Source organism: Abramis brama (genome assembly GCF_963993115.1).
Source record: "Abramis brama genome assembly, chromosome: 18".
Lineage (NCBI taxonomy): Eukaryota > Metazoa > Chordata > Actinopteri > Cypriniformes > Leuciscidae > Abramis > Abramis brama.
In genome coordinates, this window is record NC_139980.1 from 20,002,292 (window position 1) to 20,028,118 (window position 25,827).

The 25,827-nt window shown below is 41.5% G+C and overlaps 1 protein-coding gene across 5 annotated transcripts in view; it reads right to left on the reverse strand.

Annotated features, from left to right (window-relative positions):
- Positions 1–25,827, reverse strand: part of arid1b (AT-rich interactive domain 1B) — an 89,254-nt gene that overhangs the window by 16,680 nt on the left and 46,747 nt on the right. For 3 of the 5 annotated variants that reach the window (XM_084091088.1, XM_084091091.1, XM_084091090.1), the window contains exons 5-11: positions 24,033–24,276; positions 20,330–20,419; positions 19,053–19,223; positions 11,297–11,639; positions 5,802–5,942; positions 3,962–4,089; positions 2,940–3,046 (exon numbers count right to left, since the gene is read on the reverse strand). In XM_084091088.1, the coding sequence (XP_083947214.1) occupies positions 2,940–3,046; positions 3,962–4,089; positions 5,802–5,942; positions 11,297–11,639; positions 19,053–19,223; positions 20,330–20,419; positions 24,033–24,276 (1,224 nt within the window). The remainder of the gene's footprint in view (positions 1–2,939; positions 3,047–3,961; positions 4,090–5,801; positions 5,943–11,296; positions 11,640–19,052; positions 19,224–20,329; positions 20,420–24,032; positions 24,277–25,827) is intronic. The other 2 variants (XM_084091089.1, XM_084091092.1) reach the window with 1 other exon arrangement.

Genomic DNA, 25,827 nt, shown 5'->3' on the forward strand with positions numbered 1-25,827 from the left:
TGTTGAGCTGCTGTAAAGCCTAAACAATCTGTTATGGTAATTTCCTATTATCACCATAAAGCTGCTTTGAAACAATCCATATTGTTACAAGCGCTATATAAATGAAGGTGACTTGACTTGACAAAGTGACCATGTATTTGATAGTGAACACAGTCATTTATGTCTTAATTGAACGTAAACAGTTGAGAAAGAAAACGCATGAGTATATTGGATCCATGCAGTCGTCCTTAAAGTGACAGCATCCAAATTTACCTGCTGTCGTTATTAATGTTAATCAACCAACAAAAAGAAAATATCTCATTGCTCTTGACTGTGTCAAGGACTGAAGATGAAGACAGAAGGCAGGATTAAAAAGTTTAAACGTGGTTTAAACTAGTGTGTCAAATGCAAACACAAGCATTCACACAATTAACAATCGACAACTGAAGGAATAACAGAGCAAACTTAAACACTGGCTAAATGAGGGAAAAAATAAAAAACACCAGTGATAATTACATGAATGTCCATGACAGCAAATGAGACACTGAAACAAGGAGTACAAGAACTACTGAATACAAACTAAAGGTCCATAAAAACTAAACTTAGAACAAACACAACTGAATATCTGTAACAGACCGAATCACTTTTGTAACTTTAATAAGAATACATGTATATTTAATTTACACAGTGAAGACTATGCAGTGTTTTTTTTTTTTAATAAATTTCATTACTTTATAGAATTTATTTCTTATTTCTAGTGCTTGGAAGTTTTTCCAGATTGGTCTATTTCATTTGTGTCGTTGTTCTATTGCAGCTTGTTTTCCTATATGCTATAATTAGTTTCTTTGTTCTTTCTTTATCACTGTTTATTTGTCTTCAGTGTCTAACCTGATTGATTGCAGGCTATTTATCATATATATTAACACACTCCCGTCTCTCTACATTATGAAAACAGGTAAAACAAGAAAATTCTCAAAAAATAAAACGGTGAAATTCCTAATAGTAATTCCAATAATTGCAAATTACATTAATGTTTTTTTCTATTAAAACAACAGCAAATTTAGTTACCACAAACAATATAGTCGAGATTCATGTTTGGATTTATTACAGTTCATCACTGAGAATGTATGTAATATTTTGTCTCCTCTTTTTTTCCGACAAAAATAAAGAGAGATTTTGGTAAAGTTTTATTTTTAAGTCTCGTCTTTTTTCGTCAACGATATTGCATGTTGATATAGTAACAGTTATCGTTAAATGACCTCGGCGTTGTCTCGTCATCGGTAAAAGCTCGTTAGCGAAATTAACACTAATCAGCAGGAGTACTGGCACCCTGTCAGTGGAATAGAATAGCTTGAATCGCAATAGGTCGAAAACATTCTCCTGAAATTCACGGTCCTAAAAATCTCCCATGCAAAGCCTACTGTCTTTAGCATAAGAAGCATTCAGAAAGTTTGGCAAAAAACTGGCAAACTTCGTGTATAACTTCAAATCTTTGTCTGTCACACTCTTTTTGTACTCTGGCTCTTGTTCTGGCTGAAGTTGGCACCACTCTGAGCTGGACTCAATTCATACCTTTCAAGTAGCTCAGTGTTATATTGCATGACTTGTTATACTTGTTACAGGATTACACACACACACACACACACACACACACACACACAGTGTGAAATAGTCAGCAGAAATAGGGAGAGCAACACAAAGCTTGTAACACGGCCAGCTGGACAAGACATAAAGGTCAACGTTTGCAGGCACTTCTGTTTGTTGTGAAGTTTTCTACACGTTAAATTAAAAAGCCGTGCTCTACTGCCGAGTGCCGACTGATGCCATGAGGTGAAAAAAGTATGAAGATTATCATGAGCTAGCAAGAAAACAAAGGACATTTTTTGAGAATTGTTTAAAGTGACAGAACTACTTCCCTCTGATCAGTAAGGGGACAAAACAGAACATCACATCGAATTACAAATGAAACAAAAAAAATGACACATAAGCAAGAATGGAAAGATGAATTCAGAGAGAGAATGCTCTGCTACTGCGCCATATCTCAGCCAATCAAATGAAAGCTGAACTTAATGACACAATGAAGTTCTGATGAAAGTAAAGGCAATGACTGAGAAAGAACAAGTTAACACAAGAAAGATTTGAAGCAAGGTCTTCCAGAGCTTAGATGTGCGCTCATTAGGACACATGAGAGAATTATATTCCTTGGGTTATTGAATAACACAGTGAAATTGAACAATATTCAAGAACAACATACTTTCAGTATTCAGTTTAGGGAGTGTAAACAACAGAATGATAAACTAGAAGAGCTACAAGCAGTAGGATGTAAATATTTACCATGACAACAATTTGATTACGACTGGCAAATTATTTGGGGGAAAAAAGTAAATTTGGTCAAAATCTGATTCTATTTCAATGCTCTGATGCAAACTACTTATTTAAAACAATATGTTTAAGTTTCATTTTCGGGATGTGCTCCATTGAACATGTCTGTGCTGGAAGCAAATTGGTGATCTAGATTTGGTGGATTTGGTAATGGGTATTATTATAATAATCAGGCTATAACCAATTATTAAATTCCATAATTATGGTGTTTAATTTTCACTCTCACACCGTGTCCCAAGTACAATGCAAGATTCCAGCAGCAAAAAATAGATGAAAGTTAAAACACAATCACAGCCAAAGATGTTTAATTTACAAGAATGTGAAGCAGGAGATTGAACCAATGACATTTCAAAGTGGACTAAGACTTTAATCACTGGTTAGGACACGGTGTCAGACCAATGTACTCATTTTTACACCTTTACTGAGCAGATATTAACAAAGTTATGGTTGAAGCAAAGGTCAGAGACTGTTTGTAGGCTGTAACAGAGAAGGTTTTGGAGTAATGTTACCATTTACAGGGATTTAGAGTTATCTGTTAGCATCTTCAATGAGTCAGAGAGAGAAAGATGTCTTCATACCTTTGGCTTAGGGGGATCTGTGGCGGGTGTACTGCCCTCCTCCTTGTGCTCAGCTCTCTGTTTGGGATCGTTGGGCATCATGGTGTCCCCTGAGCCTGTCATTGGCCCTACAGGAAATTCAGACCCTTAGACCTCACCTTGCCAAACATCTGATCACACCCTCCAAACAAAGGTATATATTCAAACTAGTCAAGTAATAACTTTGTACTGAAAGAAAAATACTGCATTAAACTCCAGATTTATTGAATATTCTCAATATACACCACCATTCAACAATTTGGTGTCAGTAAGATCCCAGTAAGATATTTTTTTTTTTATTAAAGAAATACTTTTATTCAGCAAGGAAGCTACACGATAAATCGTATTTTAATCGTGATCCCAATTTCTGCTTCTCTCGATTAATTAAAGTCCCCCTGTGGTGAAAATCCATCTTTTAATGTTGTTTATATGTCTATGTGGTGTTTTTAATATGCTTTAAGTCAACACTATTGCTGAGTATTTTCTCCTTAAAACGGCAGTGAACCAAAGACAGTCTCAAAAACGCGGTTTGAAATCGTTGGTGTTTCTGATGTCACAAACTACCTTGTAACCAATCAGATCAACGTGTGATCGTCAACGAGTGGATCTCTGAGCTGGTGTGAGTGAGTGGAGGCGGGACTCATTTGCATATTCATAGAACCGCGTATACAAAATGAGGCAAGGGTGTAGAGTTATATTCAAGCTATTTTAAGGCATGAATAATATTTTTTTTCAAGGAAAAAAAAATCAAACATGTCATTTTGGTGATCAAAGATGAGTTTTAAGTGATGAAATTATTGACTACAGGGGGACTTTAAGCATAATCGTCTGCAGTATTTGCCCTCTGGTTATTTATCCTAAGAACATTTCATTTTTATTTTACATTTGCGTTATCTTGCATTGGTAATGAGTTTGCACAAGTTTTCATGCATTAAAACATTTGGAACATTTGGAATCTTGTCGCATTGAAACACTGAGACATCAATGAAAACTCTCACGCTTACCGGTGGGCATTGTGTTGTAGGACGGTCCTTGAGGGGTCATTCTGGCTGAGCTGTTGCTCGGTGGATGGTTGTAGGGGCCTCCAGGAGCCATTCCAAGCATGTGGGACCCAGCCTGGTACCCGCTTGGCCTATGGATAACAGGACACAAACATAAGGACACAGACATTTAAAAAGAGCCTGTTTAAGATGTGAAGATTTCAATGATAAGTTGTTAGTACACTTATTTTCTTTTCTTCTTTATTTCTAATAGCTGGCAAGCAACAAATATGCAGGGACAGTAAAGAGGGTTAAGACATTCAGGATTAATACACAAAGGAAAAGGAAGTGCTGTTGCTTTGTGCTGTGTTGTTTGTAGTCCATATTACACTTTAAGTCTTAAATGAGGTACAATGGAGGTACAATCCATCGGTCAAGTTGTACACTGCTGCTACCAAAACAACCAACAATTCTGCGAATCACACCTCGACTCGAACTAGAAACTGCACTAGGGCTACCCAATTATTAATTAGAATAATATAGCCTTATGAGATTATTAAAATGGCTGTGACACCATGCACACGTAGGGCCAAGATAAACTGTTTTTACACTTGGTTCATTTCGGTATAAACAAAATGTCCACTTTTAAATCCAGAAAAAATAAGTGAGCGAAACATGCTTAGTTTGGAGACCAAAGGCATTGTTATAATTTGAAGTATTTACACACCCTGTTGAACATGAGAGCTGCTGTTTCAATATGCCTTTTAGCCTTTAAAAGCAGAAATGAAAAGTTAAATGTTTATGTCAGCACTTGCAATATTTGTAGAAGTAATTGCAATATGATTTGTTTTAAAGGTGTAGTAAGCAGTTCTAAAAAAAATAAATAAAAAAAAAAGTTAATCTGATCAGAAAAAAAACCTCTTTGATTATATCTTAAAGGACAAGTTTACAAAACTGAATCCATGTTTCTCCAAACCCATATCCTGTTACATTTTTTTCATGGAACACAAGTAGAATTGGTAACACTTTATTTTAGTGTCCCTGTTAAACTTCTTATATATACTTTTATAACAGCATATTATGCATAATCACAAGCAACTAACCCTAACCCAAAACTTATTATATAATAGGACATGTAGTTAATTAATATTACTCGGTATTCTTTGTATAATTACACTGTAACAAAGTGTTAAAAGTCTTAAAATAAAGTGAAACTGTATAATTGTATGTAGAAGAATCTTCACACAGATTTTCTCCAGTATATTCCAAGTTTTGTGAAGTCACAGCAATAACCTCACATAAGTAACAGACCAAAATATAAGTCATTATTCACTGAAAATATTCCCTTCTACTATAGTTTCTCAACATGTGATAATCGATGCGGTATTGCTTGTCGATGCGTCAATTTTAAATCTGAATGTAAACCGTTGTTATTTTAATGGATAAAAGCTGCGTTAACATTCTTCAAAAATTCCCCTTTTGCGTTCCACAGAAGAAGAAAAAACAGTTTACAGATTTTGGAAAAGACAAGTATTAGTACATAAAGAACAATATATATATTTTTATTCTTGGGTGAACGATTCCTTTAAACCTTTTTAGACTCCACTTTATCTCTGAGCTACACAAGCTGCTGCTTCAGTTCTCCAATCTACAGAACATTTTGCTGTTTTCTCCAGAGGATTCTTCTCCTGTCTTTGTGAAAGCTATATGATTAGTCTTCTTAAATACTCAGAATAAAACATAGCCGTGGTGGAGAAGAAAGGAGAAGCTAATGCATAGCACTTGGCTTGTGCTGTTTCTAGCGGATGCGAGCAGACTCAAGCAGAGTGAAGCCATCCAGCCAGGGGTCCAATCTTAAACCTACCCAAACAGCTCAGTGTGAGGCTGGCCCTGGCCTTGCGCAGGACTGTAGTGAGGGTGATGGGGGTGAGGGATAGGGAAGGAGGCTGGCCGCCCCCCAGGCCCAGACAGGCCGGGGTACACAGGGGACCTGCCAAAGGGAGGCCTGAAGCAGGGGGAAGAGCATAAAGGTCTCCTTGGTGCCTGTTCACTTTCAATACAATTGAAAACTCAAAGGTGCACTGAATAATATCATGTTTGGCCCTGTCCCAAATCCTGCCCTTAGCATTATTTGGTGACATAAAATCTGCATTGACTGTCCAGTAGAGGCCAACCAGTGAGGGATAAGCAAAATGACAAATTGACGGAGCATAAAAGTTACAAAGCAGTACCGTTCGGAATCATAAATGCTTCTGGAGGGTATAGGGAATATGACAAAATAAATATCTATCTGAATAAATGGCATTAACAGCACTTGACCACACACATTTGCTGTTCTCTCTCCTCTCTTGCCTCACATGAAAACGCGTTCTCTTTCATAGGTTCACTCAACGCTGCGTAGCTTTAAGACGCAGTGAGAACGCCCTCTGGGTGTGCCGATTGTCTGAAGCCCTTATAGAATCACGCCAATTCATTGGCTGATGGCGCGGGCGCCGCCCCGACACTCTTACGTCGTCACATTATACAGGCGCGCGCCATCTGCTCCTCAGATTTCTCTGCCTTCACGAAGCGGTTAAGTGTTTGGGTTTTTCGCATGCGCGTGAGGCTGTTTTAGGATCGTCTAAATGTAAATTCTGTGACAATCTGCTTCTCAAAACCCTCCGCTCTAGGCTCGCGTTTTTTGAGAAGGAGTCATTCGTTTCATTCGTCACAGTCGTCTAAACTCGACGAGAGATTTCTTAGTGGCCCTAATTCTAGGCCAGAGCGAAGAAAGCTGCCCTTTTTCAGTGATCTGCATCACAAGATTTCCAGATCCTGGAAGCAGCCTTTCTCTGCTCGTCTGACAAATGCGGCAGCCGCTGACTTCACCAACCTCGTGGGTTCTGTGGAGCAGGGTTATTCCGCCATTCCGGCGGTCGAGGACACGTTAGCTAATCACCTCGCTCCGTCGTCTGCGCCGTCATGGAAGTCGCGTCCCCTCCTTCCTTCTAAAGCGTGTAGGACTACTTCCTCCCTTATTGGGAAATCCTACATGGCAGCTGGTCAGGCAGGCATGGCCCTACACACTATGGCCATTCTTCAGGCCTACCAGGCGGACGTCCTGAAGGAAATGGACGAGGGAAATGGAGTGACTCCTGAAGCTGTCAAAGAGCTTCGTAAAGCCACGGATCTGGCCCTAAGAGCCACCAAGCACACCGCACGCGCTGTAGGCCGTTCTATGGCGGGTGCGGTTGGCGCGGAGCGCCATCTATGGCTTAATCTCACGGAGATCCGCAACAAAGAGAAAGTTTTTCTCCTAGATGCCCCTATTTCACAGTCTGGTCTGTTTGGGGAGGCGGTCAACACGGTGGTTGAGAAATTCCGAGCTGCTAAATCTCAGTCGGCTGCGTTTAAGCAATTTATGCCTAGGAGGGTTAGGGAATCTTCCAACCCCTCCCCTTCTCAACCCAGAGAACGCCCCCTCATAGAGCGGAGTTCCCTACTAGGAGGAGTGACCCGGCTCATCTCCCACCAACCACGGTTTGGGGAGCCCGCGGTCGCCCGTTTCCCCGCCAGCGACCTCACAGATGTCTTCAGCTGAAGCGGTCCAACAAACCGGCCGCTCCAGCTTCCTCGAGCCGTTCCTGACCCTCTGGTCAGAAAAAGGAGAGCTCCTCTCCATCTACGAGGTTGGGACAGACCGCGCAAGCATTTCTGCCCGCCTCTAACCAGCTCTCCTTTTCCTACCCTGTCACCTTCGCCACCCAACGTGTTTCGAAGGGCAGTCCCTATTTTACCCTTTTCACTCAGTCCGGCGCGGGAGGAAGGAGACGCATTTTGCTCTCTCCCCTCACCCCCGACGCACTTTATACCTGCTGATCGCATCCTCGGAGGCACATTTCATTTTCCTCAGGAGCAGGCAGACCCAGTCACTCTGATCCAGGCAGTGGTACCTCCCATCACGTGTCAGGACGCCAGGTGCTCTCCTCCATGGCCAACCACGCCACCCCACGGGAATCAGCGCGACACCCTGACTCGGGTATGTCCTCTGCACTGCAACACCCCTCTTCCTCTATCACATTTCTTTCAAGAATGGGAGCGCCTACCAGGGGTATCGCCTTGGATCCTTCACACAGTTCGACTCGGCTACACGCTTCAGTTTTGTCGCAACCCCCCCTGCTTCAACGGGGTCTTTCCTACTGTAGTCGACAGTGCCGCAGTGCCGCTACAGAGGCTTCTGTACTACAGCAGGAGATTTCGTCCCTTCTACTCAAAAGGGCGATAGAGGAGGTTCCTTCGGGGGAAATCGAACAGGGCTTCTACAGCCGTTATTTCCTAGTCCCGAAGAAGGGCGGCGGCCTGCGACCCATACTAGACCTCCGCCGACTAAATTTCTCCCTTTACAAAGGGAAATTCAAGATGTTGACGCTGAAAGCTATCATATCTCAAAATCGGTTGGGAGATTGGTTCGTGACAGTAGACCTCAAGGATGCCCATTTTCGCATCCAGGTCGTACGGCGACACAGGAGATTCCTCAGGTTCGCCTTTGGAGAAAGAGCGTACCAGTACAGGGTCCTCCCCTTTGGCCTCGCTCTAGCACCGAGGACGTTCACGAAGTGTATGGATGCTGCTCTGGCCCCGTTGCGGCTCCAGGGCATCCGTATTCTCAATTACCTGGATGATTGGCTCCTTTTAGCCCACTCCAGGGAGTTAGTGACGCACCACAGGGACATTGTCCTTCGTCATATTCAGTCTCTCGGTTTGAGATTAAATACGGAGAAGAGCGTTCTTACCCCAGCTCAACACACAGCTTTCTTGGGGGTACACATGGATTCCGTTCTTATGCAGGCCCGCTTGGCTCCTGCACGGATTTCCAGTTTGGTGACATGTTTGGCCCGCTTCACGCTAGGCCATCATGTTTCTGTGGGCAATTTCCGCAGGCTTCTGGGCCTCATGGCCGCAGCCTCCCCTGTGCTACCCCTAGGTCTGCTCCACATGAGACCTTTTCTGTGGTGGATGAAGCTCTCAGGGGCTCGGCCCACGGGTCCAGCCCGTCGCCTGTTGAAGGTGTCGCGCAGTTGCTTCCGCGCCCTGTCAATTTGGCGGGACCCCCTCTTCCTTCGGAAAGGGGTCAGCATGGGTGCGGTATTCCGTCGCCAGATGATTACGACGGATGCCTCTCTGACCGGCTGGGGAGCGGTTTTCGAAGGCAGACCAGCATGTGGGATCTGGACTGGCGAGACCCTCTCTTGCCACATAAACAGCTTGGAGCTGAGAGCCGTCTTTCTGGCTCTGCACCACTTTCTCCCTTTTCTCAAAGGACACCATGTCATTGTCAGAATGGACAATATGGCGGTAGTGTCCCATGTAAACCGGCAGGGGGGTTCACGGTCGCGCACCCTTAACAGGCATGCGCGCCACCTCCTCCTGTGGTCTCAGGACAAGTTCCTCTCACTGAGGGCAGTCCATGTCCCTGGGATCCTGGACCTCGCAGAGGATTTTCTGTCGAGGCAGAAGCTCAGGTCGGGGGAATGGATGTTGAACCGCCGAACAGTAGCCCTGATTTGGGACATGTTCGGAAAAGCAGAAGTGGACCTCTTTGCTCCGGAGCGGATTCTGACTCTCAAGGTTACTCTTTTGATAGCTTTGACTTCGTTGAAGCGGGTGGGGGATTTGCAAGCTCTTTCTGTCAGCGAGTCATGTATGGACTTCACTCCTGGTCTGGTCAGGGTGACTTTGAGACCGAGACCAGGATATGTGCCCAAAGTATTGTCCACAGCATTTCGCTCTCAGGTTATTAACCTTCACTCTTTCCATCCTCCTCCTTTTGTTTCTGAGGAGGACAGGAAACTTAATTTGCTCTGCCCTGTCTGAGCATTGAAGTTCTATGTGGATCGCTCTGGCGGTTGGAGAAAATCTAACCAGCTCTCGGTATGTTTTGGTGCTGGCCGCCGCGGGCTTGCCGCATCAAAGCAGAGAATTTCTCACTGGGTTACAGAGGCTATTTCACTGGCATATGAGGTGCGCGGCCTGCCTTCACCTCTTAGCATCAGGGCACATTCCACCAGAAGTGTGGCTTCCTCTCAAGCACTTTTTAGAGGGGCCCTCCTGGAAGACATTTGTGTGGCGGCAGGCTGGTCCTCTCCACACACTTTTGTCAGATTTTACAGTTTGGATCTCGACATGACTCCAGGTTCCCAAATTTTATCTGCTTGAACCAGTCGTGTGTTATCTGGTCATTGTACTAGTTACGGCAGTGATTAGCTTGGCGAGTTTGGTATTTCGTTCCCACTGCGTCTTAAAGCTACGCAGCGTTGAGTGAACCTATGAAAGAGAACGTCTCTGGTTACTGATGCAACCTATGTTCTCTGAATAGGGAACGAGACGCTGCGTTCGCTGCCAAGCTCCTCGCGCTGCCGACAAGCTTCTTTTTGGCAGAGAAATCTGAGGAGCAGATGCGCGCGCGCCTGTATAATGTGATGACGTACGAGCGTCGGGGCGGCGCCCGCACCATCCGCCAATGAATTGCCGTGATTCTCTAAGGGCTTCAGACAATCGGCACACCCAGAGGGTGTTCCCACTGCGTCTTAAAGCTACGCAGCGTCTCGTTCCCTATTCAGAGAACATAGGTTACATCAGTAACCAGAGACGTTCCCCTTATTGAATCACAGGAAAACAAATAAAAGGGGTTATCAATATTAACAACATCCATTGAAAAGTTGGTGAATGCTATTGTAAATTAAATGATTGAATAAGCAGTATTTAGGCATTTTAAGCTCCATGAGCAGAGAGCTTGCATAATTGGTTATGACAGAGCTCCTGATAAAAGCTTAAATAAACAGTATCGGTATCAATCAGCAATAAATTGGTATTGGCTATAAGAATCTATTTGGAGCGCAACTAATAATTACAATTTTATATGTCCAAAATATTATTTATTTTGTAATGTGTAAAGAAAATTACAAATTAAAAGAACATTTTTCATTAATGCCAGATTTTCCCAACTGGAATTGAATTGGAATTAATTTGTTTTTAACTGAGGGATTATTTTGTAACCTTAAAGGGGTTGTTTACCCCAAAATAAAACCTGTATGACTGTATTTCCTCTGTGAAATATTTTAAGAAATGTCTCAGTTATTTTTGTTATACATACAATGGAAGTCAATAGTAACCAAATCTGTTTGGCTACCAAGATCATTCAAAATATCTTCTTTTGTGCTCCGCAGAAGATAGTAAGTCATACAGGTTTTGTAATGGTAATTTTCATTTTTGGGTGAACTATCCATTTAATTATGTATGAAATCTAGACCAAACATGACCAAAACATCTTGTTCTAGTGAAGCAGAAAGGCACTTAAAATGAATGAAGGCTCTTATTTACCTGGCCTGGCCCGAGGGGACTGGGTTCTGCTGGGCAGACGCAGGGCTACTCTCATGGGGTTTGCGGCTGACGTTGAGAGGAGGTGGGCCCATCCCTGGGCCAGCCGACTGAGGCATGTTGGGAGAGGTCGGAGCCACACTGCTGGAGCCTGCGGTGTAAGGCCGGCCACCGGCTGCATGCCCTGGTCCTCGAGCCGTAGTCATAGAGCCACAGGGTTGCCCTGGACCCTGCCCATGCATTGGACTGCTGGCATTCATACCAAGACTGTTGCTCATGCCAGGGCCGGGGCCACTGTAGTTGGCACCTGGTGCTCCGCCATAGTTAGGAGGCCGTGGGTAGTTACCTGGAGATAAACCAGACAGTTTTTATGTAAAAGTCCTAATACCATCAAGTACATCTCAGGAAATATAAAAGAAAAAATGCAATGCATGACCTTGATGCAAAACACATCTTAAGAGCCCTGCACTCTTTTGATAACATTCTATATTCGCTTCCTATAGGTGTTTTTTAAATGCAAAAAAAAATAGGTTGTGTGTATTTCCAAACTGAGTGCTATTGCTGTGCTGAATTTACAGTTACCTTTCTCTTCTCTTATTCTTACAGACAAACAAGCAATCGTATTCACAATGTGCTTCAGTAATGTTATCAATCTTGGCTTTGGTCAATTTCAAATTTTGGATCCCTAATGAATGGCAATAATTTTATTGGATTTTTTCTTTGATGCACTGGATGCCAACATGGGAACACGGACGGAAGCCACAATTTTAACATAAAAATTGCTTAAATATCAGGTTGCTTTTCACCAAACCTGATCGGAACACTTAAGCAAGCCCTATGTAGTTTTTTGCTCACACTCTTGGGAACTTCATTAAATGGCAAAGTGATTCACAATGTAATAGATATTCATGAAATTATACAGATGGAATAATTTCATGAGGATTGGAATGACATGAGGATGTGTAAATAACAAATTTTTTGGGTCCATTTTCTCTTCTCTTTGAAGTCTAAATTCTGCATACATCATTCTTTTCTTTCTCTGTTCCTACTCAGGAAGTCAAATTATCAGATCTTTGAGGGAGAGTACTGGAAGCCAGTGAAGGCTGGACACATTTCAGCCAAATTGACATTCTTCAAAACTAGTGTGGGACCAAAGCCCCAGCAAGCCATCAGAGAGCCCGTTGTTAATGAAGTATGTCTCCTCATGACATGTTTCAAGATCAACAGTCTGAGGACATTCAACCTGGCACCCACTGGACGCCAAGTTTCTCTCGTCAAGTTTCTCAGGGGACGAGACATCATGTCCACCACGTGGAGTTCCGTCTAATATGCTGATGTGCATAATGGGCATAAATTTAATCGTGCCCAGATCGCTGCTTGGCAGGAGGAGCTTGCCAAGCAACGTTTCAGTCACAATTAGAACTGGGATTTCCATTCCTCAAGCTGTCGAAACATTGAGATCTCTGGCTCATTCAGGTTTCAAGAGTTCCCTGTGGAAATCAGAGAGTCTTGGCATGTTTTACACTTTCCCAGTGTAAAAAAAGGGGAGCTAAAAATTTATTCCAAAATCACATTAAACAGGTTGAGAGGAAAGGAAGGGGGATGCTGGCTTTTTGCCCCTGTTCTGTAGTTACACTGAGACCCTTAACAAGCTCCTTCACGGTGGGGAGGACGGACACTCCAGTCTGCAAGGATGTAGAAGTGGACCTGGAGCAATGCCAATTACACAGAAATGCCGTACTGCTGTCAGACACTCTGTGGTGACTTTCCTCCAGCCCTGTTAATCCCAACATTCCCTCAGGTGAAAAAGAGGGAAAGATGCCATGAATCTGAAGGATACAGGCGGATGCCCTTCTGACAGTGCCGTGAGCGATGCATAGATGACAGAGGGTTTGGGACATGGCAACACAATTTGATGCCTACTGTGAGCTACAAAGATTTGACCTTGTTTTAAAGACTGTTTCTGTAATTCAGCTACACAAAATGCCAAAGCTTGTTCTGACACAACAGGACTTCCCACTTTCCCTGCCTTCAACTCAATTCACATCAACAACTAAGCTTAGAGTCAATGACAATTCATTATTTAAAGGGAATGTTTAATGGAAAGGGGGATTTTCCTTGAATCTCTGCAGATCAAATACACTTTAAAATCCATAAGCCCAGCCTTATGCTAAAATGCTTTTAATTTACAATTTTCAATCCATACCTCGTAATGACAAAGCAAAAACTAGATTTGTGCTAACGTTACAAATGTAATAAAAAAGAAAATAAAAAACTGAAATATCACACTGACTAAGTATTCAAATCATGTGCTATGAAAATGTAACTTTGAATTTAGAGTGAACTGCTAAGTGCTATTATGTCTAGATATGTAATAAACATTTTGCAAAAGAAAACCTCAAAAAGGCACCCGTTCACCGGTCATTTTCCTCAGCTGTAGACAAAGACAAGTTTCAAATCAGTGCTTCTCCCGGGAGACTAGCGCTAAATTAGCCTCTAATTTAGCACCATCTACTGTTTTAGAAGAGGAAGTTGCTCAACTGCATTTGTGAGAAAATCTGCCTGGACACATTTGTGAGAAAATCAAGCTGAGAGATCTCATAAAAAGCCATGTGTCACACAATCATAACAGACAGATATACATTTGTATACACTAGATTTGGTATTTGTTCAAAGGTTACATGCAATTTGTAGGATGGTTTGTATTTATTTGTGAAGTATTATCTTGTCTCATTTATTTATATTTGTAAAACACAATACATATTTGTTACTCCACTGCATTTTCACTCAAACTGACCTTTGTACTTGCACATTGCTTTCTGTTTGTTTGCGAGTCAAGTTTTCCTTTGCAAAGCAGATCGAGTTTGTTTGTGAGTCGAGTTTCCCTTTGCGAAGTAGATCGAGTTTGTTTGCAAAATGCTGGATTTGTTTGTTTAATTATGGCACATAATTCGCTCCATATGTATCTACCCTCTGATTGAAGTCCACCTGTGACAAATTCATTCATCAGGCACACACCTGTATGTGTATATATATGTCAAATGAACTGACAAGACTGTGTTGAGGCACAGATCTGGGGAAGGCTACAAATAATTCTGCTGCATTAAAGGGTTCTTTAATTTTTCTAAATTTTCTTAATTAAATAATCTTCCTAAAGCTTGCAGCCCAGCCAAACTGTGCAATCGGGGAGAAGGGCCTTGGTGACCAAGAAACTGATGGTCACTCTGATTGAGCTCCAGAGATCATGCATGGAGACACGAGAAAGACAACCATCACTACACCAATATGCTTTGAATTTGCAAAAAGGACACCTTTGAGACTGTGAGAAACAAGATTCTCTGGTCTGATGAATCTCGATTACAAGCATCATGTCTGGAGGAAACCAGGCACCACTCAACCTAGGCAATACCATTCCAACCACAGTGGTTGTAGTATCATGCTAAGAGGGTGTTCATGAGTGGCAGGGACTGGGGGAATGGTCAGGGTAAAAGGAAAGCTGAACACAACAAAATACAAAAGATATCTTTAAGAGTCCTAAGGAGCACAGAATGGGTCAAAGGTTCACCTTCCAGCAAGGCAATGACCCTAAGCACACAGCCAAGACATGCAAGAGTGGCTTAGGGGTAACTCTGTAAATGTCTGGCCCAGCCAGATCCCGGACTTGAATGTTCCCCATCCAACTTAAGAGCGCTTAAGAGGATCTCCAGGGAAGAATGACAGAAAATCCCTCAAATCCAGGTGTGCAAAGCTTGTCTTGAGGCTGTAGTGCATGCCAAAGGTGCTTCAACTTAAATAATGTGTTAAGTGTCTGAATACTTGCAATGAATACAATGCAATGTGATATGTCAGGTTTTTCTTTGTAATACATTTTCAGTTATCACAAATCTGGGTTTAGCCTTGTCATTATGGTAGTATGGAGTGTAGAATGTTGTGATAAAAATGAAGGAGTCTGAATACTTTCTGAATGCACTGTATGACTGCCAATGTTTACACCAGCTGATTTTTCAGCAGATTTTCAATCATAATCCTCATTTACATAGTTGATGGAGAATCGGCTCTCAGCAGGGGAGCCTTAACAGCCGCAGTGACTCAACTCCCTGCTGAGTTAATGGACTTACTGACTAGAAATCAACTTCTGTTTCGGTCGAAATGATCGTTCAGTCGGTGGGGTGATCATTTGGCCATAGCAGTGACCAATGAGCCTCTGAAGAAGCAACAATATATTGTCCTGCTTGAGTCTGAGAGAGAAACTGTTGTCAACAAACCGTCAACAAGTAACAATCAGTTGTCCTGCTTCTTGGAGAGAAAACTCAAAGGGTGTCATCCCTCTGCCATTTCTAATCGCAGTGTGTGACAGACCTCCAACAGAAGAGGGCGAGATTTCATCAAATACAGTCGGCAGGTGAGACAATCCTGACCAAAATCTAGTTGTTTTGGGTTGGCTAGTGAGACGTTGTCTTTACACATCAACCCACTATTCAACAAAATGAGTGTCCCTGATGAATGTGTGACTTACATTGGTCAGTTTCATATGTGAACAGGTTAGCCAATCATAAAGGCAATTAACATTTAGAAGTCTTAAAGGTACAGTAGCTAAAACTTGATTATTATGAAAAATAATTTATATAAGATGGGGGTCCACATGTACCTATCCATCCATTTTCCAAACTGCTTGTCCTTTTGGGGTTGTGGTGATGCTGAACTCTACCCCAGTGTCTTGTGTCATAAGCAGGGTAACACCCTGGACGGATGGCCAGTTCATCACAGGGCTTACACACATGATTTCACACCTACAGACAACTTAGGCTACATTCAGACTGTCCAAATCTGATTTTTGTGCATATCCGATTGAAATCCGATCAGATTTAGCTAGTGTGAACGGCAAAAAATCATGTGAAATGCGATTTTTATAAATCCGTTTCAAGCTACATCCATATGTGGTTTGAAATCCAGTCTGACCGCTCTGATCGGATTTTGCGTGGTTTATGTGACTTCCTCACACCATGTAAACATCAGGGCCCGTATTCATAAAGAATCTTAATGCAAAGAGTAGCTCCTAGTGACAAAATTCTAAGAAAATTCTTAGAAATGTGGGCGTTTACTCTTAAAATTAAAGAAAAACTCCTAGTAAAGAAAAAAGTAAAAAGTAATTCAGAAAGCATCTTAACCCTTAAAAGAGGTCTTAAGGTCAAAATTGTTAGGAGCACGGACGAGGACTTTTAAGAGGCTTAAGAGTTTCTTTAGCAGAGGAGAAAATGACAGAAAGACGAAGAAGGAGAAGAAATGTGTTGCAGACAATGGATGACAGTGAGTTAATAAGACGCTATAGATTAGATCGTGCAGGGATCATGTTTGTGACTGATCTTTTTAGAGACACGCTAATATCTCCGACACAGCGCAGAAATGCCATAGTGCCTGAAATGAAAGTAATCACTACATTACGATATTTGGCAACTGGGAAAATTCCATGTTTGATACATTAAAACCAACATTCAAACCACCGCTTAAATAGACATGCCAGCAATCAGTGTAACTGGAAAGAGTGGAACAATTTTTATCATTCTAAGCAATCAAATACCTTATAGGAAATCAACAGCATGGTAAATAAAAAAAGGATTTATATACACATATATAATGTGTGTGTGTGTGTGTGTGTGAGAGAACGATCAAATAGGAAAAATTACGCATGTAAGTTCAAAGTGGAGGCTTAGAATAGACCCTATACTTAAAATCACTTTTTTTTTTCCTTCTTGGACAACCAACCAATCACAGTCTTCAAAAGATTGTGTCATACATAGCAACGGGGTCAACCCCGCCTCCTCACTAAGATAAAAGTTTTTGTATTTTCCTTACTCAGAGTTGCTCTCAGATCGGTCCCGAATCGCTCTTAAGCTAAGACTCCTACATAAAAGTTTTTAAGCTAAATTAAGAGTTTTCTGAGAGGATTCTTAGAATCTTTATGAATACGGGCCCAGATGTTGTTATAGGAAACATGCTGAAAGTCGCTGCAGAAACAAGGCTGTGTTGTTCCAAAGTGCCGGACGAGCAGAAAATGACAATATAACAGAGCAATGTTTGTAAACCGACAGCATGGAAAAAAGCTGTGCATACCAGCCTCCTACGGTTCTGCCGCTGCCTCAGAAGACGCAGTAGACCAGTGCGGCGGCAGCTACACATTGTCATGTTGTACAATTTAAATAAGACAACATCTCTCTTGCAAACCCCTCCATGTTGCAGTTATTATTGTATTTGGCGTATTCAATCATTTTAGATCAGATTCCAATCGGATACACAAATAATCGGATTTGGACTGAAAGTGTGAACATAGCGTTAGAATCACCTCTCATTCACCTCTTGTCTTTGGATTGTGTTATACCAAGAAAGGCCTTCTGGCTCAGCCAGAACTCAAACCGAGGACCTTCTTGCTGTGGCCACAGCGCTATCCACTGAGCCACTATGCCCCTGGGTTATAAGAGCATTTCCACCAAGTTTGCCTGAGTTCAGGTTGTAATTCGCAGCAAAAATAGGCCTAGCACCGAAACTCTTGCATGCAGTGCTACTCCTGTTAAGCAGCACCAGGCTACTGATGAACGCAGTGCAAGCCCTGCTGCCTATTAATATAGGCGCCAAAATGAATCAATGTAAAACAAGATGTATGAAACGAGAGAGAGAGAGAGAGAGAGAGAGAGAGAGAGAGAGAGAGAGAGAGAAGAGTGGAAAATGGTTTTAAAAAAAACACAATTATTAATGTTTGCATTATAAGTAGACTTCAGGAAACAATAAAATGCTTAATTTTATGTTCTTCCAAACTATGAATTGACTGAGGCATCTTTTCATGGATCCCATCAATCTGTGTAAACAATTCTGCGGTCGACTGCCGCTATAGCTCAGTCAGTGTCAGGCCTGCAACAGCGGCAGCACGATGCACCCCTGTTGTCTTGAGCTGGCTGTCAGTCATTTGAATTAGAGTACAGGACAACAGGGACTATCAATCAGGCAGAGTGGAGGCCATGACATTATAAAGGCATGCTTAGCAGCTATTCATTTATTACATCTGCACACCATAACATTCATGATGAATTACTGCTGAGCCCTGTTAATGGGGTCTCTTGCACAGACGCACACAGCTGAAACAACAACAGACACTTTCCCCCGTTTTTACAGACGAGGCTTAAAGCCTGGTCCCAGACTAAAATGCATGTTTGAGTTGTCTTAACTGAAAGCAACTTGCACTAACATATCTTAAAATATGTCATTGTTTTATCTCCAGATTAAATGTTTTTTACCAGTAATGTTTTTTTCTAAGGCATGTTTATAAAAGCTACTTAAATCTCCTAATTGAACTAAGGCCAAATCCTGGCAAATCCAAGCCCTGTTTGTGAAACCACAAGTATTAGTTTCTGTCATTTACTCACTCACATGTCATTCCAAACCCAGATTACATTCTTTCTTCCATGGAACACAAAAGGAGAATCATATATTTACCTTTGGTGCCTAAAACTATTGCACTAGGCTTGTCGTCAATGATGTACTGTATAACAACATTGGCTCTCGTATGTCTTATCAGTATGTGTGAATGTATGTACACATTTTTTGTATGTTCATCACATAAAGCTATTGAAGACTTGTAATATAGTGCACAAGATGTATGGACCATTTTAGTGCATATTCACACCAGACAATTAGAGGAACAAATCCTCACCTAAACAAAAATTTCAAATGTTTGCAAGCAGAAGAACTGGGAATGTGAGTGTGTTACCTGAAGGGCCATACTGGCCACTCTGGGGCCCATAAGAGGGGCCCAGCTGATAAGAGCCCACATTATGCTGCATAGGGCCAGTGGGACAGGAGTGTGGGGACATAGAAGGTCCAGCCTGCTGGCCTCCAAACTGGGGACCAGGTGCATTCCGCTGCATGTTAGGTGCAAATCCTAAAAAGTAAAACCGGAAAAGATTACTCATAACAAAAACAAGTGTTTTCTGTAAATAGTTTAACGATAAGTGTTAAAATTAATATAACTACTTTGCATAGTGTATGGTTTTTATTCAGTATTATTAGTATATATAAGTTTTTCAGTATGAATCACCCATATGCAGTATGTTATAATAAATGCTACGTCGAACTTATATATATAAAAAAAATCTGTGACGGTCTTGCAATTATTAGTCAACAACAGCCTGTAAATGTATTCAGATTTGACTTTTTTTATTTTAATGTATTTGCCTTTGTATAGTCAGAAAAAGCAAAATCGTGACAGGGAATTGGGGTTAAAGCTGGGTTTTTTTAATCATCTACTAAAATGTCTGATCATTAAGTCAGCCAATGTTTTGTTTTTTGTTGTTTTTTATTATATATATTTAAAGGGGTATTTGCAACCCATTTTATTTCTGAAATTTGTTATATATCTAAGCAAAACAAAAAAAACGAACAAGTAACATATGACTGGATCATTATGAGCGGGCATTCAATATAAGACTGAAACCAGATCTGAGTGTAAGTTGTGGATGACTACTGCCCTCCTGAAACACTGCCAGCACCAACTCATTTGACCTGGACAGGGAGACAGGTCAAAATCTTAATTTGCCATCACAAGTTTACAAGGATTTTCTTTAGCACAAGGTGCACTGGTAAACTGTTCACAATAAGATGCGACAATGTTTTCACAAAGTATAAATTAGGTCAACTTTGATTTCATGTTGACCTTCTGGTGTCAGTAAATCTAATTGTGATTCACTTGCATAGGTGAAAATAACTGAAATTACAATAATAGTTATTGCTTACAGCTCCGAACAAACACATGTTCATACTTGAGCTCTCAATCAAAGCACCAGCACTCTCATAGCTCCTCATATCCATGGAGGAGGAAAATATATAGCAGGTGTTAATATACATCACACAATTGAGTTTATTCCTCTGAAGTGAATGCTAGAAAGCAAGCGGACAGATGTCGGATATTAGTAAAAAAAATCTCCTTTTCTTGATAGCTGTAAATAGAGTCAGTGTGAGCCACAATGTTACAGTGGGAAATCAACTCACCTCTCTCCTGAGACATGGGCGACTGACTGTGAGAGGAATGGGAGCCCACGTCTGGAACGTTCCCCGGGGTCTGAGGGGCCATCTGTGTACCTGTGTGTGTAGGGGGGGGGGGGGATGTACATGTGTGCGTAAACCCAAAATCTTTTGATGTACACTCATTATTTCCTTAATCAGTATTTTTGTCTAGTTTAAGTTTAAAATATCTAATTATCAAAACAAGATAAATTTAATTCAAAAGTTGTTTACAGATTTCCAAGATACTGTTTCAAATGTTTTTTATTATTATTATTATATATACAGTGAGGAAAATAAGTATTTGAACACCCTGCTATTTTGCAATTTCTCCCACTTGGAAATCATGGAGGGGTCTGAAATTGTCATCGTAGGTGCATGTCCACTGTGAGAGACATAATCTAAAAAAAAATCCAGAAATCACAATATATGATTTTTTAACTATTTATTTGTATGATACAGCTGCAAATAAGTATTTGAACACCTGTATATCAGCTAGAATTCTGACCCTCAAAGATCTGTTAGTCTGCCTTTAAAATGTCCACCTTCACTCCATTTATTATCCTAAATTAGATGCACCTGTTTGAGGTCGTTAGCTGCATAAAGACACCTGTCCACCCCATACAATCAGTAAGAATCCAACTACTAACATGGCCAAGACCAAAGAGCTGTCCAAAGACACTAGAGACAAAATTGTACACCTCCACAAGGCTGGAAAGGGCTACAGGGAAATTGCCAAGCAGCTTGGTGAAAAAAGGTCCACTGTTGGAGCAATCATTAGAAAATGGAAGAAGCTAAACATGACTGTCAATCTCCCTCGGACTGGGGCTCCATGCAAGATCTCACCTCGTGGGGTCTCAATGATCCTAAGAAAGGTAAGAAATCAGCCCAGAACTACACGGGAGGAGCTGGTCAATGACCTGAAAAGAGCTGGGACCATCGTTTCCAAGGTTACTGTTGGTAATACACTAAGACGTCATGGTTTGAAATCATGCATGGCACGGAAGGTTCCCCTGCTTAAACCAGCACGTCAAGGCCCGTCTTAAGTTTGCCAATGACCATTTGGATGATCCAGAGGAGTCATGGGAGAAAGTCATGTGGTCAGATGAGACCAAAATAGAATTTTTGGTCATAATTCCACTAAACGTGTTTGGAGGAAGAAGAATGATGAGTACCATCCCAAGAACACCATCCCTACTGTGAAGCATGGGGGTGGTAGCATCATGCTTTGGGGGTGTTTTTCTGCACATGGGACAGGGCGACTGCACTGTATTAAGGAGAGGATGACCGGGGCCATGTATTGCGAGATTTTGGGGAACAACCTCCTTCCCTCAGTTAGAGCATTGAAGATGGGTCGAGGCTGGGTCTTCCAACATGACAATGACCCTAAGCACACAGCCAGGATAACCAAGGAGTGGCTCTGTAAGAAGCATATCAAGGTTCTGGCGTGGCCTAGCCAGCCTCCAGACCTAAACCCAATAGAGAATCTTTGGAGGGAGCTCAAACTCCGTGTTTCTCAGCGACAGCCCAGAAACCTGACTGATCTAGAGAAGATCTGTGTGGAGGAGTGGGCCAAAATCCCTCCTGCAGTGTGTGCAAACCTGGTGAAAAACTACAGGAAACGTTTGACCTCTGTAATTGCAAACAAAGGCTACTGTACCAAATATTAACATTGATTTTCTCAGGTGTTCAAATACTTATTTGCAGCTGTATCATACAAATAAATAGTTAAAAAATCATACATTGTGATTTCTGGATTTTTTTTTTTAGATTATGTCTCTCACAGTGGACATGCACCTACGATGACAATTTCAGACCCCTCCATGATTTCTAAGTGGGAGAACTTGTAAAATAGCAGGGTGTTCAAATACTTATTTTCCTCACTGTACAATTAAATGTAAATTTTGTTGGATTTATTGTCTAAAACAATAAAAAAAAAAAAATAAACTTACCTCATGATATATTCTCTAAAAAAGAATCTTAACATCTTTATCTTGTTTTAAGGATATTTTACTGGGAAGCAAGACAAAAATACTGATCAAGACATATTTTTGCAGTGCACATGCACAAAACCACAAACACAGTTAGTGGTCTCATAAAAGAGCTCCTTTTCACGATAAATATCAGACAAATTAGCATTGAGGGCAGAATATCTAACCAAACGTCCCATGGGAGGTGTTTAAGGCTCATTGTTTCTCTCCCGGGAGCAACTTTGTGCGCCTGTATGTACAGAACGCGTATGTGTGTAAAAGCGGAGATATTCATTCTCCAGTAATGGCACACAGATCACATGTCAGGGCCAGCCTTGTATGCGGTTAATGGCCAATGGTGCTCCCAGTAGAGATGAGGCAGTTTTGTGTGCAGCGGGGTAAACGCTCTCCTGTGGACCTTGTTAGTGACATTCAGAACGGAAAGGAAAAACAGCAGTTTCAACTGCACAAAGCCCGCCTATCAAAGAAGCCCGGCTAACAATGCAGCGCACAGCAGGACAGTAATTGTGTCAAAGTGACTCCAAACTGCTAACAGACTTTCAAAACTATTTTAATGATGGAGCGACTTGTTTTAAAGCCAGCTTGAATCCTGCCGCTGACCCACTGCTGAATGGAGCTCAAACAACTCGCCCTCCGACTGCTCCACAGTGGAAGGAATTAAACGAGAAGCATGCGACGGCTGCAGCTAATGGGTATGTCAAAGTTAGCATAACAATAATATGTTTTTCCCCAAATATCCACAACAGAATATTCAAGAATATGTGCCTAGTTAGAGAGAGAATTTTAGTCTGTATTTAAAGCGATTTTAGCAGCTAATTTTCAGAAGACTTTGCTAAAGCAATGTCAGCAAACCAAAACATGCACAGTGAAAAATAACTTACAAAATAAAAAAGAATTAAAATATTAAATATAAACATAATACTTTATTTTGATTTATGTTTTTAAAATAAATAATCTTAACTATATATAAATGACAGTAACCCCTTCACACTTAAGTTTATATTTATAATATAATATTTATTTACATATTATATTTACAACACTGGCACCAGCCGAAGCACTAAATCACATTTGAATTTAGCAGTTGATCACATGACTCACTGAACGTTATAATCACACTGGTGTGATTGTACGCGTCAAAGGGTTAATACAATTCAAATGAATTAATTTTAAATAGCTATTAAAGGTTCTACTTCTCCCAATTAGTTTAAGGGAACAAACCAAATAAAAACATCATTCTACAGATTAGTATTGGCATTATTAATTTTATTGATTAAGCTTATTGATTGACGATTAATAAATTTGACGCTTCTCTTGTTTTTTTTTTGTGTGTGTGTGTGTGTGGGGGGGGGGGGTAATCGAATCTGTTCAGTTCGATACGAATACATGTACCGTTGCTGTTGCCACTATGTGACCATGATATTTGGAGTTCTCCACGTGTTTTAGTAACGATTAACAGTAGTAACAGTAACAGTAACGATTAATCGATTAATTGGTTGTTGATTTTAATGAAAATTGATTAACAATATTCCTGAAAATTCACGTCCTTACTACAGAATAATCTCATACAATTCAAACATAACATACATTCAAATAAATGTAACAACATAAAAATAGAGAGTTTCAAACAGCAGATATCCTCCCTGAAATATATATGAAAAAACAAATCAAAAAATTATATCTCACACAGAATCTTTTACCTGGCCCACTGGCAGGTGATATGGGCCCAGATCGTGATTGGCTGGAACCCACTGGTGAACCGACGGGCGAGGGCGAGGGCCCGCTGCGCATGCTGGGGACTCTGGGTGAGGCATGGGGCGAGAAGGGCGACTGGGCAGGGTTGCTCTGCTCGCCCTGGCTACTGGTGGACCCAGAAGCGCTGACGGCCGAACTGAGACCTGCCTCTGTTCCAGTGGGGAGGTCATCTATAGAGCCAGATAGATCCTGAAGTACACAAACAGAAATAGGGAGAGTTGAAGTTCAGGCCATTTTCATACTTATCAAGACTCCAAAAGACTCCAATAAGGAGCAAAAAAACATTATTGGTTAATGGACTTGATGCCATGTCTCACTTGGAAGTGAGCAAATGAATGGATAAAATGACATCAGCTCTGAAGCAGCGAACCTGTAGAGACTCAAGTAAAAAATAAAAAACAAAGTCAGTCTGAACATATTGCACTAATGCTAAATGTATGATGCCAAAATTACAAACCTGTGCCAAACTAAACCCTGTAAATACTCCAGTAAAGCCAGGCTCAGACTACAGGAGTTTCTAAATCTTAACCGATTGTGAAATCTGGTTGCATCACGCAAGACGAATCTTCACAGATTTTCCTCTTTTCAATCTCAAACCTGCACACCACATGATTTGAAAATCGTGGCACATCACACACTACAAGATATTCTTAAGATTATCATGCCAGATTTTATCACCTCACGTGATCTCAAGGGGAAGTGGCTGTAAACAAAATGAATATGGTGTCGCGCACGGTAACTTCTTGTACACATTATGAAGGCAAATTGTGTTGTTGCCACATTTCGACCAGACGTTCCTCCATCTCTGTTGTCCACCGGACCTGTACAGCTGCTTGTTGTTTCGCGGTCGTCATTTAAAAAGTTTTGTCACTTCCGTCTCCTCGTAAACTTGACTCTCATTGGCTATTGTGGAAGTACTGACGTAATCATAGTCGTAAACATCCCGATTTAAAATCCTAAATATCAAACATGTTTAATATTGTCGGGGCAGCCCCAATGTTTCTACGAGCAGATGGGGAGGTTCAAGATTTGATCTGTAAACGCCTCACACTACCAGATAATCTGGACAGAACATCGGAAGAGACCGGAAGAGTCATCGGAAGAGACAGATGCCCTGGACACGATTTTTTTCTCATAATGTCGGGATGGGTAAATCGGCCTGAAAGTCCTGCAGCCTGAGCCCGGCTTTAGGGGGCTATGGGGTCCCAGTCGAAGTTCTTTACCCTACACGTGATCTTGCATGCAGCCAATACCACAGTCATGCCTCTGAGTTACTGTCTGCAAATAACCATAATCAACAGTGGAACTGGCATTCGTTTCCCAGCGCTGAGGTGATAACAACTCCTGGCCTGGATTGCAGCAAAAGAACTTTGGTAGAGTGGTTGTTTTACGAGCTCGCGACGATCACTCATTGTTATTCCCCGTGGTCTCAAATGCAATGATGATACTGGAATACACAGCATCAGAAGTACCAACAATTTTCTGTAACTAATAATCATCATGGCAAATAAGGGGAAAATAAAACTGATTTCCTTTGCCGTGTAGTACAACAGGCCCAGTGGTGCTGAAGGACTATGGAACAAAACTTTCCAATGAGGCCTTAAATTCCACTACAAATGAGCCTGTGGTTCCAGCTCGAGCAGTGTCATGGAGTTCAATGAATGATTGTGATGGAAACTCACACAGTTTTCAGAAAAGACTAACTTCACGTTGCAGGCTTAGCGGTTGATGACCTAGTTG